Source organism: Urocampus carinirostris, chromosome 16, assembly GCF_059441175.1.
Source record: "Urocampus carinirostris isolate Australia breed hairy pipefish chromosome 16, RoL_Ucar_1.0, whole genome shotgun sequence".
Classification (NCBI taxonomy): Eukaryota; Metazoa; Chordata; class Actinopteri; order Syngnathiformes; family Syngnathidae; genus Urocampus; species Urocampus carinirostris.
The window spans coordinates 261218-277785 of NC_142364.1; the positions used below are offsets into that span (position 1 = coordinate 261218).

A 16568-nucleotide genomic window follows, 5' to 3' on the forward strand; every position below is an offset into this window, starting at 1 on the left:
AGGCCCTCACAGGAAAAAGTTTGGGGACTCCTGATCTAAAAGCATTGCCATCACAATTACACTTTTCAAATATACATGCAGTTGCTAAAATAAAAAAAAAAATAGAATATCACCTTGATTTTTGTTTTCTTTTATTGCTTCTTAGACATTTTCAAAGCATCATAACTGCGGTTTCTTTTTATACGATGAATTATTTTGAAACATTTGTCTCAGTAATTCCTCGATTTTTGCAGTGATGTTTTTCAAAAAGGAAACAAATTACACTAATATTGTTGATGCATTAAATAGTCTATTATACATTGAAATCAAAGAATAAAAAATAATTACAGGCTTGTATATTTGCTAAATACAAGTACTATACCCTAAACAATACTATATATAGTTAAAAATAACTTACTGTCAAATTATAATTTTAAAATCATCTTTCCATTTTGCAGCATGGTGGGGCAGTGGTTAGCGCGTGTGCGGCACAGTTCTTGGGAACCTCCTGTGTGGGTTCAAATCCAGCTACCGGACTTCCTGTGCGGAGTTTGTATGTTCTCCCTGTGCATTCCAAAGACATGCATTTCAGGTGGATTGGCCGGTCCAAATTGTCCCTAGGTGTGAATGAGCGAGCGAGTAGTCTGTCCCTGTGTGCCCTGCAATTGGCTGGCAACCAGTTCAGGGTGTCCCCTGCCCACTGCCCGATGATTGCTGGGATGGGCTCCAGCACCCCCGCGACCCTACTGAGGATAAGCGGTAAAGCTAATGAGATGAGATTAGATCTTTCCACTTCATTGCATTTCTGTATTGATTATGGAGACGAGCCACTTTACTTCAGATAATACCTTGTCACCTTCCTGTGGACATAGAAAACAGCATTTGGTGTTAATGACTAAATTCAAGCACTTTTTATTTTTTCCATTATCAAACATTTTTTCAAAAAGCCACTCCGGAGTACGAAACAGCCACATGCTGCTGCAGGCAAGTTTAGCACATGGAGATATCCAATTTTGTTGAACAATCTTCCTCTGCGTCTTGGTGCTTTTGTGGGTCCAGAGCGTTGTGATAACATGATGGCTTTTAGAAAAATTGGATGTTCGAAAGGATTTACACATAAACATGTTTTAGGTTTATGTACAACTCAAACTTTAATGTCATTGTCGTGCAGGCGAGCAGAAAAAACACGGAAAAACTGTTTAGCCAATCAGAATGCAGAACACAATTCCAAGATAAAAATCTGCCAAGTAAATAAACCGCAATACGTGCACCAGGATACAACAAGGGATTTCTGTATATGAATGATTGACTTTACGATGGCACTATAATGCAACAATTTGGATGCAATACTAATAGAAAATACATTGATGGAATTCCGGTTAAAAAAAAAAAAAGACAGAAGTTGACATCCTCCTGTGGAGCAAGCTAAAAGAACACACATCTGCACATTCAGTGGTAAATTTCTTAAATGTAAGTGCAAAAAATGAAATCATCTCAAGCACAGTGACTGTTCTTCGCCAGCACCCGTGCGACACTGAGCTCTGGCCTGCCTAGGGAATCATGTCCGTGAGGAAAAAGACTTCTCACCAGTGTGGATTCCCAAGTGGTGTTTAAAGGTTTTCTTCCAGGTGAACTTCTCACCACAAAATGAGCAGGAAAAAGGCTTCTCACCAGTGTGGGTTCTTGCATGCGATTTTAAGGAACTTTTCCAGCTGAATCTCTGACCACAAATTGAGCAGGAAAAAGGCTTCTCACCAGTGTGGGTTCTTGTGTGGTCTTTTAAGGCCTGCTTCTGGCTGAATCTTTGACCGCACACTGAACAGTAAAAAGGCTTCTCACCAGTGTGGGTTCTTATGTGTGTTTTTAAATTCCCACTAAGAGTAAAACTTTCACCGCAAACTGAGCAGGAAAAGGGTTTCTCACCAGTGTGGGTTTTTGTATGTTGGTTTAAGTATGCTTTCAGGGTGAATCTTTGACCGCAAACGGAGCAGAAAAAAGGCTTCTCACCAGTGTGGGTGCTTGTGTGGTCTTTTAAGGCCTGCTTCGAGCTGAATCTTCGACTGCAAACGGAACAGGAAAATGGCTTCTCACCAGTGTGGGTTCTTATGTGTTTGTTTAAGCTACCTTTCAGGCTGAATCTTTGACCACAAAATGAGCAGGAAAATGGCTTCTCACCAGTGTGGATTCTCGTGTGGTCTTTTAAGGTTTTCTTCACAGTGAACTTTTCCCCACAAATTGAGCAGGAAAAAGGCTTCTCACCAGTGTGGGTTCTTGTGTGTTGGTTTAAGTTTGCTTTTAGGCTGAATCTTTGACCGCAAATTGAGCAGGAAAAAGGCTTCTCACCAGTGTGGGTTCTTGTATGTTGGTTTAAGTATGCTTTCAGGGTGAATCTTTGACCGCAAACGGAGCAGGAAAACGGCTTCTCACCTGTGTGGATTCTCGTGTGGTCTTTTAAGGTTTTCTTCACGGTGAAATTTTCACCACAAATTGAGCAGGAAAAAGGCTTCTCACCAGTGTGAACAACCATATGCAACTTCAAATGACGCTTGAGTCGAAAGGTTTTCCCACACTGAGAACACTTGTTGTCGCCTTCTGACTGTTGGTCGCCATCAGTGTGCGCGGAGTCGGGCTTGTCCCCCTCATTAGTTTTCACGTGCTGACTGGAGCTGCTTGGAGGTTCCTCCCAGTTGCTTTCTTCATGTTTAACCCGATTCTCAGTGGTTAATGAGGTCGCAGTCACAAGCAACTCCGTCAAAGGTTCCTCTTTTTTAACACAAACAGGCTTGACATCATCCTCCTCCTTTTTAAGAACGGGAAACTCTGGCTCCAGCAGCACAGGAAGAAGGATTTTTTCACTCACATCTGCGGGACACAAGACACACATGGTATAGTATCGTCCCAAATACACCACACAATACCATGATAAAGAAATGACAAAATGTATGAACATATGAATACATTTATTTAAATGTTTGTGGCGCTTGCTTATCTCGTCTTCGATATATATCTGTGAGTTTTACCCTGTACCCGCCCAATTGCGTTTTACGTACAACACAATATGATTTCGAGGATATTATATAAAGGCAACAAAGTAGGAAATAAATGGCCAACCTTCTCTGTTCAACACAACTCGAAGCTGCTTGCAAACCGCCATTTTGGGGCGGTGACAGGAGCTCCTCTTTGGGACTTGGAAGCTTTTTTTTGAACATTCCTTTCCCTCTTTCGCAGGTTTCAAGCACTCGCTTGATTCATTTTATGCCAAATTGCGCTTTCCCTCATGACTGGATCGAAACACTTCGTTGCCGAAATAAAAGAAACTGGCTCCGGTAATACACATCAGCACGAGTTCCGTTTCCGTATTTACTACAGGAAAAGGCAGTAACTTCCGGTTATTGATCTAAAAGCACTGCTATCGCATTTAAACTTTTCAATTATACACGCAATAGCTAAAATAAACAAAAATTAGCATATTAACTGAATTTTTGTTACGTTTTTTTGCTTGTTAGACATTGTAAAAGCATCATAACTGCGGTTTCTTTTAAAATGATGAATTATTTTGAAACGTTTGTCTCAGAGTAATTCCTCGTTTTTCACAGTATTGTTTTCCAAAAGTCCCCTGGTCGTCAGAAACAGTTTACAGTATATTTTTATTGATGCATTAAATAGTCTTTTATACATTGAAATCAAAGAACAAAAAAATACAGGCTTGCGTATTTGTTAAATACAAGTACTATACCTTAAACATTACAATATATTATTAAAAATAACTTTCTGTCAAATTATCATTTTAAAATCACCTTTCAATTTCATTGCACATGTAATGACCTTCAATCATGCACGACACAAGGGTTCACAGTCACTCGGTTTATTGCCTTCAGCTCGAGGAGATAAGAGCTGAAGGTACGGCTAGCGCAGAAGCCCAGAAAGTGCAAAACGAAAAAGACAGGTGCACATGCCCACAGCTTAACAAATGAATGCAGAACCAGAATTTTAACAGCAATGCAACAAAAACACAGATTTTGTGTGAATTCAAAATAACTAAAAACAATCAAATTTCAACTCTGTTACACCCACCCCTACTGAATTCTGGACAAAATCTCACACTTGGTTACAAAAACCAAACCACTACGTAACAGTCGTCATTGAGTTACACATATTAGGACCGACCTGAGAAGTATCCCTTAAGGATACAGTGGACAGAGAATAATATTAAAAATTCTCTGAACCAGCCACCGGCTCTAGAATGCCTTACACATTCCACATTCCCCCAAGACCTATTTAAGACATGAGTGAGCACCAAAACAATCTCCAAAACCTAGTTATTCAAAAAGAATCGTAAAGAAAGAAAAAAAATCATGCCCCAAGAGCTCGAACTACCATGTTACGCATAGACTAAACATTACACTGTAGGTGTTTGGTATCATGCGCGAGTCAAGTCAAGTCATTTTTATTTGTATAGCCCTTAATCACAAAGAATCTCAAAGGGCTTCACAGGTTACACAGACTATTTTTTCAGACTATTATGACACCATCCCCTGATCTGGAACCAACATGAGGGCAAGGAAAAACTCAAAAACCTCAACATGAGGAAAATGAAGAAACCTTGAGAAGGGACCACACATGTGGCATCCCCCTATCAGGATTACCAGACAGCAAAGGATGTTGCAATCACAAATAATACAGAGATATTGTCCACGAAAAGTATAGGTTATTCATATGCTATAGAGTAGAAGTGTGTTTTAAGATTAGATTTAAACATTTCCACTGAGGTTGCAGATCGGATCTCAGGGAGAAGAGCATTCCACAGCACCGGTGCCCGGATGGAGAACGCTCTCGGACCAGTGGAACACTTCTTGGCTCTTGGGATCACCAGAAGACCGGCGCTCTCAGAACGAAGGCTTCGGACCAGAACATAGGGGGAAATCAGATCTGAAACATATGAGGGAGCAAGTCCATGTATGATTTTGTATAATTCTAAGAGAACCTTGAAATCACATCTTAGGCTAACAGGGAGCCAATGCAGGTTAGCCAAAATCGGCATGATGTGATCGGATTTTTGTCATGGTTAAAAGCCTCGCTGCAGCATTTTGTACCAGCTGAAGACTCTTGATTCTGGACTTCGGGAGACCGGAGAGTAGTGCATTACAGTTATCGAGACGGGAGGTAACAAACGCGTGAATTATAATCTCCGCATCCGACAGACAGTATAGGACGAATTTTAGCAATGTTGCGAAGATGGAAGAAAGCGGTTCTAGTAATTTTCTTCACATGTGTTTGAAAGGACAGATCGGGGTCAAATATGACACCTAAATTTGTAACTGACACAAGGGTTCACAGTCACCCGGTTTTTTGCCTGCATTTAGTAAACAAAACAATACAAAAGTCAGGGCATCTGTGCACGACTGCAATCATCTTCAACGCGATGTTATTGAGCTGCAGTATGGCCAGCAGACAACATGCGAGCACATTAATAGTGAAACTTTAATAATAACCATGAACATAGCTTTCCCAAGTACCAGCATTCAGTAAACAAAACAATGCAAAAGTCAGGGCGTCTGTGCACGACTGCAATCATCTAAAACTAACCCTAACCCTAACAACGGGACATCACTCAACAGGCCGCACCTCGTGGCGTGTTTGCATCGAAACATGTTGCATCATCGTTTCAAGCTGCATTACTTTACTTTACTCAAGAACTGTTCACTTGGAGACCAGCACAGACTCATATTACTTCCCCTGTCCCTCCCATTACTAACATGTTCTTGGAGACTACCCCAGACCTGGGCACTCAGGTCCTGGAGGGCCATACGTCCTGCCAGATTTTGAAGTTTGCTCTTCTTTAACTCAGGTGGTACAAATTTTAACCTCGTTAGCAAGCTAGCAAGTGCTCGTTAACGATACTGGTGATTGGAATCACCTGTATTGGATCAGAGAAACCTCAAAAATCATGCAGAACATACGGCCCTCCAGGACCGGAGTGCCCAGGTCTGCCATACCCACTAGTGTGTTTGCGTTCAAACCATTAGAATGAACACCCCTGCCCTTCGGAAAGCCCCTAAAATTTATCATTCCGATTACTATTCCCTTCAGCCATTACACTTTGAGTACTACAAAGATGAGTAAATAAAACGAAAAAAAAACAAAAAAAAACAGAAATGAACTAATAATTGAATTACTGTTGACAAATGCTCAGTGACACAAACAGATGAGAGTAAATCAGAGCACCAATGCAGTATAACAGTACCCTCTAGTGGACACCAGAAGAACATGCAGCAACGCCCATGATCTGCTCGCGGAGCTGATTCAGATGATCCAGTTGTAGTCACGGCACCAGTGTAACGACCCTCAATCATGCGCGACACAAGAGTTCAGTCACTCGGTTTATTGCCTTCAGCACGAGGTGATAAGAGCTGAAGGTACGGCAAGCGCAGAAGCCCATAAAGTGCAAAACAAAAAAGACAGTAGCACACGCCCATGGCTTAACAAATGAATGCGGAACCAGAATTTTAACAGTAGTGCAACAAAAATACAGATTTTGTGAACACTAACCCTACGTGTACAACTCAAACTGTGATGTCATCGTCGTGCGGTTAAGCAGAAAAGACAATGGAGGATAAAAATCTGCCAAGTAGCAAAACCGCAATAAGTAAACCACGATACAACAAGGGATTACTGTATATGAATGATTGACTTTACAATGGCGCTACCATGCAACAATTTGGATGCAATACTAACAAAAAACACATTGATGGAATTGCGGTTTGAAGATAAAGACAAAAGTTTTCTTAAATGTAAATGCAAAAAATGAAATAATCTCAGGCACAGTAACCGTTCTTCACCAGCGCCCGTGTGACACTGAGCTCTGGCCTGACTCAGGAATCATGGCCCGGAGGAAAAGACTTCTCACCAGTGTGGATTCTCAAGTGCTGTTTAAAGGTTTTCTTCCAGGTGAACTTTTCACCACAAAATGAGCAGGAAAAAGGCTTCTCACCAGTGTGAGTTCTCGTGTGCTCTTTTAATGTTTTCTTCCAGGTGAACTTTTTACCACAAAATGAGCAGGAAAAAGGCTTCTCACCAGTGTGGGTTCTTGTGTGGTCTTTTAAGGCCTGCTTCTGCGTGAATCTTTGACCGCACACTGAGCAGGAAAAAGGCTTCTCACCAGTGTGGATTCTTGTGTGTATGTTTAAGCTTTCTTTCAGGCTGAATTTTTGACCACAAACTGAACAAGAAAATGGCTTCTCACCAGTGTGGCTTTCTGTGTGTGATTTTAACTGTGTATTCCACCTGAATTTTTCACCACAAATCGAGCAGGAATAAGGCTTCTCACCAGTGTGGATTCTCATGTGGTGTTTTAAGGTTTTCTTCAAGGTGAACTTTTCACCACAAATCGAGCAGGAAAAAGGCTTTTCACCAGTGTGGGTTCTTGTGTGTTGGTTTAAGCTAGCTTTCTGGCTGAATCTTTGACCGCAAATTGAGCAGGAAAATGGCTTCTCACCAGTGTGGGTTCTTGTGTGAAAATTTAAGACATCCTTTCGGCTGAATGTTTCACCGCACACTGAGCAAGAAAAAGGCTTCTCACCAGTGTGGATTCTCATGTGGCAATCTAAGACCTGCTTCAAGCTGAATCTTTGACCGCAAACTGAGCAGGAAAATGGCTTCTCACCAGTATGGATTTTTGTGTGGTCTTTTAAGACATGCTTCCGACTGAATATTTGACCGCACACTGAGCAGGAAAATGGCTTCTCACCAGTGTGGGTTCTTGTGTGGAATTTCAAGGCATGCTTCCACCTGAATTTTTGACCGCAAATCGAGCAGGAAAAAGGCTTCTCACCAGTGTGGGTTCTTGTGTGTTGGTTTAAGCTAGCTTTCTGGCTGAATCTTTGACCGCAAATTGAGCAGGAAAAAGGTTTTTCACCAGTATGGATTCTTGTGTGGTCTTTTAAGGCATGCTTGCGAGTGAATTTTTGACCGCAAACTGAGCAGGAAAAGGGCTTCTCACCAGTGTGGGCTCTTGTGTGTCGGTTTAAGTTTGCTTTCCGACTGAATCTTTGACCGCAAACTGAGCAGGAAAATGGCTTATCACCAGTGTGAACTATCATATGCAACTCCAAATGACACTTGAATTGAAAGGTTTTCCCACACTGAGAACACTTGTTATCACCTTCTGACGGTTCATCGACATGAGTGAGTGCAGAGTCAGATTTGTCATCAGTTTTCACGTGTTGATGGGAGCTGCTGCTTGGAGGCTCCTCCCAGTTGTTTTCTTCATGTTGAACCCGATTCTCCGTTATTAAACAGATCTCTGTCATGGGCAAATCTGTGAGATGTTCCTCCTCTTTAACACAAACAGGCTTTACATCCTCCTCCTCTTTTTTAATGCTGGGAAAGTCTGGCTCCTGCAGCACAGGAAGAAGGAATTCTTCGCTGACATCTGTGGGAGACAAGACACACATGGTATTGTATCATCCAAAATACACGAAAAAATATCTGAATAATGGATTTGTAAAGGTGAGGACGTCTGCATGTAAAGTATTTTAACATGCTCTTTATGGTAAATGGTCTGCATTTCTATAGCGCTTTTCAATTCAATGAAGACCCCCCAGAGCGCTTTACAATGTGCTTCACACTTACCCATTCACACACACACTCACACACCAAGAGGGAGTCAGCCATGCAAGGCGTCTACCTGCTTATTGGATTTATCTTTTTAATCTAGAGCTGTTGAGTCATGCTCATACCATTGTTTCCCATAGCATTAAAGTCTCCAGCAGGCCGCAAGGGTTTAATTACTCCCCAAGTGTCAAAGGTGTATTATTAGAAAAATATAATAGTATTCCTTAATATTTATGAATGGAAAGTTTATCAAAATCTCATTGAAAAAATATCTCAGAAATGCACCCTTTTCTGTCCTCGCTCGATTTAAGATTAGTGGATTTGATTTCTCATTATATAAATGATCGCAGGCGCCTATCTGCCTATCAGCTGTTTGTGACTAATGTATTTATAATTCAATCGTTTACAAGGACACACATTCATTAAAGATATAACTTCTAGATGTTGCCCTAAAATTCCCCGGATTGATGCATTGGAATTTAAAATGGACTAAATTCTCTTCTAGGTGAGCACGCCTCCGCCCAGGACCCTCTAGACCAGGGCTCTCAAACTCAATTTACTTGGGAGACTCTTGAGCGAGGGTCTGGGCCGTGTCAAGTTTCCCCCAAGAAAAGATCAAACATTCCACTGTTCTCGACTAACTTTTATAAAATTGGCTCAAAATAAAAATAAAAACATTAAGAATTCATATGAAAATATAATCAAAACAATGTAAAAAGTAAAGGGACTATGTATTATTTGACCACTAGATGTTGCTGTATTGTGTAGTTCAACCAAAAAGTTCTGGGAAGAATAGAGATCATGGAGATGCAAAGTGAGCAAATTGCACAATTTGACTTCTCGGCAGCGCAGTGGTTAGCGCTTGTGCGGCACAGTTCATGTCATGGGAACCTGTCGTGGGTTCAAATCCAGCTCCAGACTTCCTGTGCGGAGTTTGTATGTTCTCCCCGTGCTTGCGTGGGTTTCCTCCGGGCACTCCGGTTTCCTCCCACATTCCAAAAACATGCATTTCAGGTGAATTGGCCGGTCCAAATTGTCCCTAGGTGTGAATGAGCGAATGAGTTGTCTGTCCCTGTGTGCCCTGCGATTGGCTGGCAACCAGTTCAGGGTGTCCCCTGCCCACTGCCCAATGATTGCTGGGATGGGCTCCAGCACCCCCGCGACCCTACTAAGGATAAGCGGTGTAGCTAATGAGATGAGATGAGACTTCTCATTTTTACCAGCCTTTTTGAGGTTTTGGGGTACTTGTGGCAGCAAGATTAGCTCATGTTATGTAAAATAAATGCAAATTTTCCAACCAAAGAGCAGGTTTTATATCAGTTTTTGGTATTCTATTAATACATTTATATTGCTATTTTCAATGAATGGTGTACGTTCTTCTACCAGGAGGTTCTAATGACCCTTTAAACTTTCATATTATGGCAGGGGCCTCAAAGTCATCTCATGGGCTGTAAGTTTGAGCCCCTTGCCCTAAACTGTCAACCCACCAGGGTCTCAGAAAATTATATGGGAAACACTGACCCGAGTTATACAGGATCAACAATATCAATGGGGCACAAAATGTATAGTAAATAGCACTGAATGTTGGTATTTCTATTTGTGAAAGTATTTATATGATACACGACGCATGGCGAAAAGCAGAAAACGTCTTGTCATTACCCAGAAATTGAGAAGGAATCAATCGAGTGGTTTCAGTACAAAATGGATATGGAGTGTCTCAACTGTCAATTTCCAAACTTTTATGTTGTTGTTTTTGATTAGTTTTAGGGGGCAGCTTTAACGTGAGTATGTACGGTAATTTGTAACGAGTAACTTTCAGAGTAATGCGCTACTTTATGGTGTAAATTAAATGGTGGGGGTTGTTACACAATTATTTTTTAAATAAAGTAGCTGGAACTAATTACTTTTCCCCAACACAGGTAATAGAAACAAAAATGACCAACCTGCTTTGTTCAAGACAAATCGAAGCTGTTTGTTAACAGCGTCCGGTTGTAGATGTTCTCGCTCGGTCTCCTCTTGCTCATCGGTAAAGTTTATTGAGCTCATTTTTGCATTCGAAGGTTGATTAATTACCAAATTAAATGCAAATATTCCTCTTTCTCCACACAGCTGAAGCGAAACGCCACATAACCCGAGGTCAGACCAAGTCGAGCGGATAATGGAAGTGTCAGTCGTGGAACAACACTGCCCTGCAAACAGTACAGAATTTGGAGAAAAAAAAGAAGAATTTTAAGTAGTTCTAACGTCCAGCTTAAGTAGTTGTATGCCCAACATAGGAAATCTGTCAGTTGTCGTACTTGCTATGTTACTCGGCGAGTGGTGCGGTCGCCATCTTTTCCTCCACCCGACCACGACAGCAATGTATTGTGGGATACAGGGCATATTCGCAGTGCACATTGCATTGTGGGTATTCCTCGTTCACGACGCAGAGGATACTAGTGTTTCGTTGTGTAATTGGTTATAATGTTGTGCAACGTCGCAAAGCGATTCTTGTATGGTAGTGTGTATGTGTTAATTTTTAATACATATTTTTGGGGAGAGAAAAAGTATAGGAGGGATGGGTGACAACAGGTGTAACAGAGTTGAAATTTGATTGTTTTGAATGTTTTTTTGAATTCTCACAAAATCTGTGTTTTTGTTGTATTACTGTTAATATTCCGGTACCTCATTCAGTTGTTAAGTCATGGGCGTCTGCGACTGTTTTTTTCGTTTGGCACTTTATGGGCTTCAGCGCTTGCCGTAGCTTAAGTGAGTTTGTAAGCGTTGAAGGTAAGATGTGCCCAATATCAGTTGGATAAAAAAGTGCATATTTTGCTAGACATTTGAGCTGCTTTCGAAATTATTTTTGTATATAAAGATATATAAGTTGTTCTAAATGATGTATATTAAAAAAGCACTAAATAAGAGGTTAAGCAATACAGCTTGAAATGAAGATGCAACGTGTTTTGCTGCAAACACGCCACGAGGTGCGGCCTGTTGAGTGATGACCCGTTCTTTTGTATCTTTAATATTTTAGATAATTGCAGTCGTGAACAGAGGCCCCTGACTTTTGTATTGTTTTGTTTATTAAATGCAGGCAATAAACCCAGAGATTGTGAAACCTTGTGTCGTGCATGAAAGAGGGTCGCTACACAGGCTGTACTTGCCCAAGACTCACCACAGGAAATGGTGCCCCTGGGACCTGAGTGGTGAAGGGATCCAACTAACCAACCAAGCAAACAGTCCTAATGCCCAAATTATCTATAATATACTCATGAACCTCGCCTTTGTATGGAGTTAAACATGTCATGATATTTTGATTTTTTTTGGGACTTCTGACTGTAGCATATTTTACTTATTTATTGTCCTTTCTAGAGTACTTTGTTTCCTTGAGACTTGACTTTGTATTGTTATTTGGATGTAGCATGCAGATTTTGTTTTGGAACGCTGCATATTGTATTTTCGTTTGGCGAAAAAAGCCATGAAAAGACTGACAGACTGGTAGATGCACTACCACATATACCCACCAGATGATGCACTCCCTGGAAATAAGGATTTGGTTTTAGGTGTGAAGGTGGCTAACAAATGAGCTTAGCTAGGCGTTAAAAATGTAATGTCACAAATATTTTTGTAAGAGAAAGTTATATGTGAGGCAAGATAATGAAATTCACATGAAAAGCCATGCTGCTTTCCTTAAAGGTAAAAAAGTGTATATATTGTGGGTGAATTCGATCACATCCAGATTACAAATTGATCTAGGAAAAGGTCATCTGGACTTTGTCAATTCAATCAGAATTGTCTTTATTGACAAAAACGAAGGGAACATTGTTTACAAACGGCACTCCAGGATAAACTCGGAATAAAGGCTTAAAATGGAAAAATTAGCTTAAAAAGTGTCAGGAAAAACAAGAGACATTCAGAAAGTACTTCAGAAGAGAAGTCGACAGTTGAACACAATGGATGGATACCATAGTAGGTACTATTAGAATAGAACATAGAATAGAATATACCTTTATTGTCATTGTCACAACATGGGTTGAATGTATTGTGACTACGAAATTGGACGTGTCACCCGTGGTTGGGTGCATCTGTCACAATCACCCGGATCTGGAACACCTGTGCTCAGGATTTGGCGCCAACAGCCAGGACAGCTGATTGGCGCACCCTGTCAATTTAAGTCCTCAGCTTCTGGAAACAAGCTGTCTGATTGTACTATGCTACCTGTTGCCATCTGCTCAGAAAGCCCGTACCTCAGACTCTTTGCCTGCCTCCTGTTTTTCTACTTGATCTCCGTTGCCGACCCGTTTCCGAATTTGTCTACGACCTGCCCTGCCCGTCTGATTCCTGATCACATTTCCGAACACTACGACGCCCTTCTTCTCCAGCCCCGACCAACTACACGACGATTCCGCCTGTCCGCGACCATTCCCGCCAAGCCTTCGCCCGCCTGTCAAGCTTCATCAATCCGTCAAACAACGGATCGAAGAATCACGCCTTGTCATTCCTTCCAATAAAAACCAAGAAACGAGTGCAAGTGATCTCAGTTTTCCTTCTGTCCCGTCTGACAGCATCACCTGATGGGCTGGTATATGACCCTATCGAGCGACCATCATTTGGGCTTGTTGAAATTAAATGCCCAAATATACAAAGTTACATAGATTGCAAGTACCTCAAAATTGATCTTTGGGTGCTTTCCTGGCATTTTGGGGTGTTTAAAGTTGACTCTGTGGGTTTTTATCACCAAATGTCTCAACAGTAAACATGGATTATTTAGTGAGCTCCCATGTAAAGGATTCCTTAGCCATGTACAGCCAAAACAGGGTCTATTGGTGTAACACCTTGACTGCAAACTGTGGTTTAAAAGGTGCCTTACCCTAAATGATTTTATAGTTGTTTAGACTTCACCCACGTATAAGATAATTTGGGGGCGGCAGTGGCTCAGGGGGTAGAGCGCTCGTCTTGGGATCAAGAGATCACAGTTCCAGGGTTTTCCTATGTAATAACACACGCTGATGGAATATTCACGCCCCATGACCAAGCTGCTGCAGATAAATCCGCGCTGTCACTGATGCAGATTTCCTAATCCCTCTTTGAAGAATTGGAGGAGGGGTGATAGCTCATCGCCCTCCGGACAGAATAAATACGATTTAACCCCTTTTGCACTGCTGCGTGAATGAGATGGTCATTGATAGGTCTAATTTTTCTAAGCGATCACATAATATTGGTGGTGACGAATCAATGATCGCTCGATATCGGTAAGGACACGTCAAGGAAAATTATTTACTGACATTGTCGTTGTCATATCATCAAAGCAGCGCCGCCACTGAGCGGCTGCCTTTCCAGCAGCTCCCCCTGTTATCTCTCACTATTTGTGATTTATTGTTTTATTGTCTGCTTCTATCTTCTGTGTTTTTCTTCCCGTTTGACAACTAAACATTCGGATTACTTTCTATCATATGGACATGGGTTTTAGCGCACAAAAATGCAGTTATTCGAGGATTCAACTCCTTGCCCTGAAGAATTCTCTTGCCGGCGTGATGAGGGGCCTATCGTGGAAGAAGAGCCGGAGCTAGCCAAGCGGCTAGCGGCGTTATAAGTCTTCGGTACCGTCCGTAATCATGGTGAATGTGAACTCACTACCAAATAAGACCAACGAGAGCTGGTGGAAAACATCGAAGCGTACAGGGAGCGCAGTTGCTGTGTTTTGCGGAAACGTGGCTTACGTTTAGCACCCCGGACGCTAATGTGTAGCTACCCAGAGCTATCCGGCTTCAGGGCCGCTATACAGAGACACGAAAGCCTGCGGGAATCGGAGAGGAGGCGGACTCGCTAATAGGAGGTGGTGTATCCCTGGACACAAAGAAAAGATTTCCATCTGCCGCAGGGATGTCGAACTTTTGTACTAGCGTGTGACGTCATCCACTCCGCTACAAGCACCCCTAGGGCATCATGTTAATCTGTTAATAAACAACAGGGTAGACTGCTGAAATGTGAATTTCCCTACGGGGATGAATAAAGTATCTATCTATCTATCTTGTCTTTAACAATGACAATAAATATTCTGAATCTGAATCAGATTGATCAATACTCTTCTCACGCTTAAACTTGTGACTCTGGGGCTTTAGCTTGACTTAAGAATATTTGATCTTAAACTGAGCAGGCAAAACGTTTTTCATCAATGTGGGTTCTTGTATGTCTTTTTAAGTTCCCGCGCTGGTTAAATTTTTTACCACAAATTGAGCAGGAAAAAGGCTTTTCACCAGTGTGGATTCTTGTGTGGATTTTTAAGCTCTCGCTCAAGTTAAATTTTTGAGCACAAATTGAGCAGGAAAAAGGCTTCTCACTAATGTGGGTTCTTGAGTGTCTTTTTAAGCTCCCACTGTGGTTAAATTTTTGACCACAAATTGAGCAGGAAAAAGGCTTTTCACTAGTGTGTGTTCTTATATGTGATTTTAAGTGCTGATTCTGTATGAATTTTTGACCACAAACTGAACAGGCAAAAATCCTCTCACTCGTGTGGTTTCTTGAGTGCCTTTTTAAGAGTTTCTTCACGCTGAACTTTTTACCGCAAACAGGGCATGTGAACGGCTTCTCACCTGTGTGGACTCTTGTGTGTTGTTTTAAGTTCTCCTTCTCAGAGAATTTTTGACCGCAAACTGTGCAGGCATACAGTTTCTCACCAGTGTGTGTTGTTGCGTGTAATGTTAAGGAACTCTTGCAGCTGAATCTTTGACTGCAAACTGAGCAGGCAAAAGGTTTCTCACCAGTGTGGGTTCTCGTGTGTTGCTTTAAGTTGCCACTCTGGGAAAATGTTTGACCGCAAACTGAGCAGGTAAAAGGCTTCTCACCAGTGTGGGTTCTTGTGTGTCTTTTTAAGCTCCCGCTCTGGTTAAAGTTTTTACCGCAAATTGAGCAGGTAAAAGGATTCTCATCAGTGTGGGTTCTTGCGTGGACTTTTAAGTCTTGCTTGTAGGGGAATTTTAAACCACAAATCGGGCACGCAAAAGTTTTCTCACCTGTGTGGGTTCGTGTGTGTAATTTTAAGGTATTTTTCTTGCTGAATGTGTGTATAATCATGTGCAATTTCAAATCACACTTGAGTGGAAACGTTTTCCCACAATGAGAACATTTGTTTTCACTTTCCGACTGTTCGTCGCCATTGGTGTGTGCAGAGTCGGATGTGTTGCCGTCATCAGTTCTCACGTCATGACGGAAACTGCTACTTGGAGGCTCCTGCCAGTTGTTTTCTTCATGTTGACCTGGATCTTCAGTGGTTGAATGGACCCCTGCCACGAGCAATTCAGTGAAATGTTCCTCCGTTTTAACGTGAACAAGCTTTTCTTCATCCTCCTCTTTAACATGAACTGGATGCTCCTCCTTCTCCTTTTTAACATGATCAGGCTTCAAATCCACCTCCTCACTTTTAACGCCAGGCCACTCTTGTTCCTGCCACCCAGGACAAAGATATTCTTCACGGACATCTGCAGAACAAAGAACACATAGTTTTGAAAATCCCCACCCAACAAAAAACAAGTTTGTTCTCGAGAAGCACGGAAAAGACTGTAAAGTAAGCATAAACATATTTACTCAAAGTGTGTATTTCTAATCAGTTAATGTTCCTTTTAACCGTTTCTTAATCTTGCTGTCTTTGTCTATCAGTACTTTTCCATGGGGGTGATCCTTGCTGTCTTTGTCTAAACATACCAGTACTTTTCCTGTCTTGTGGTTTCAATAAAACACAGAGGCAGACAGGGGGTGACCCAGTGTGAGTGTGACTGGTGAGCCGAGAGCAAGCTAATTGTCCGATCCTCACCCACTCCCCCCGCTGCAGCTGGTTAAAAACTTAACAAGTCTTTGCCTGATGTTTTTTCTACCATTAGCCAATATATAGCTCTTCCACACGTTAGTGGTCTGCTTCTTAGACCCCACAAAGACCCTTGCTACTACTGTAAAAACAAAAAGTGAGCAGATGAACTGGAGAAAGATTTCTTGTCGAA

The 16568-nt window shown here is 41.7% G+C and overlaps 2 protein-coding genes and 1 pseudogene across 3 annotated transcripts in view; all 3 read right to left on the bottom strand.

Annotated features, from left to right (window-relative positions):
- Positions 1-1488: 1488 nt before the first annotated feature.
- Positions 1489-11009, bottom strand: LOC148349908 (uncharacterized). The gene is given in 5 exon segments (XM_088355503.1): positions 1489-1664; positions 1667-2406; positions 6887-8410; positions 10536-10781; positions 10890-11009. Coding segments are annotated over 5 exon segments (2628 nt in total). The 5' UTR covers positions 10990-11009; the 3' UTR covers positions 1489-1646.
- Positions 4688-6862, bottom strand: LOC148349909 (uncharacterized; annotated as a pseudogene).
- Positions 11010-12342: 1333 nt separating the features above from the next.
- Positions 12343-16568, bottom strand: part of LOC148349910 (uncharacterized) — a 46907-nt gene continuing 42681 nt past the window's right edge. For both annotated transcript variants that reach the window (XM_088355475.1, XM_088355476.1), the window contains exon 2: positions 12343-16052. In XM_088355475.1, coding sequence (XP_088211601.1) covers positions 14719-16052 — 1334 coding nt within the window. In that variant the 3' untranslated portion in view covers positions 12343-14718. The remainder of the gene's footprint in view (positions 16053-16568) is intronic.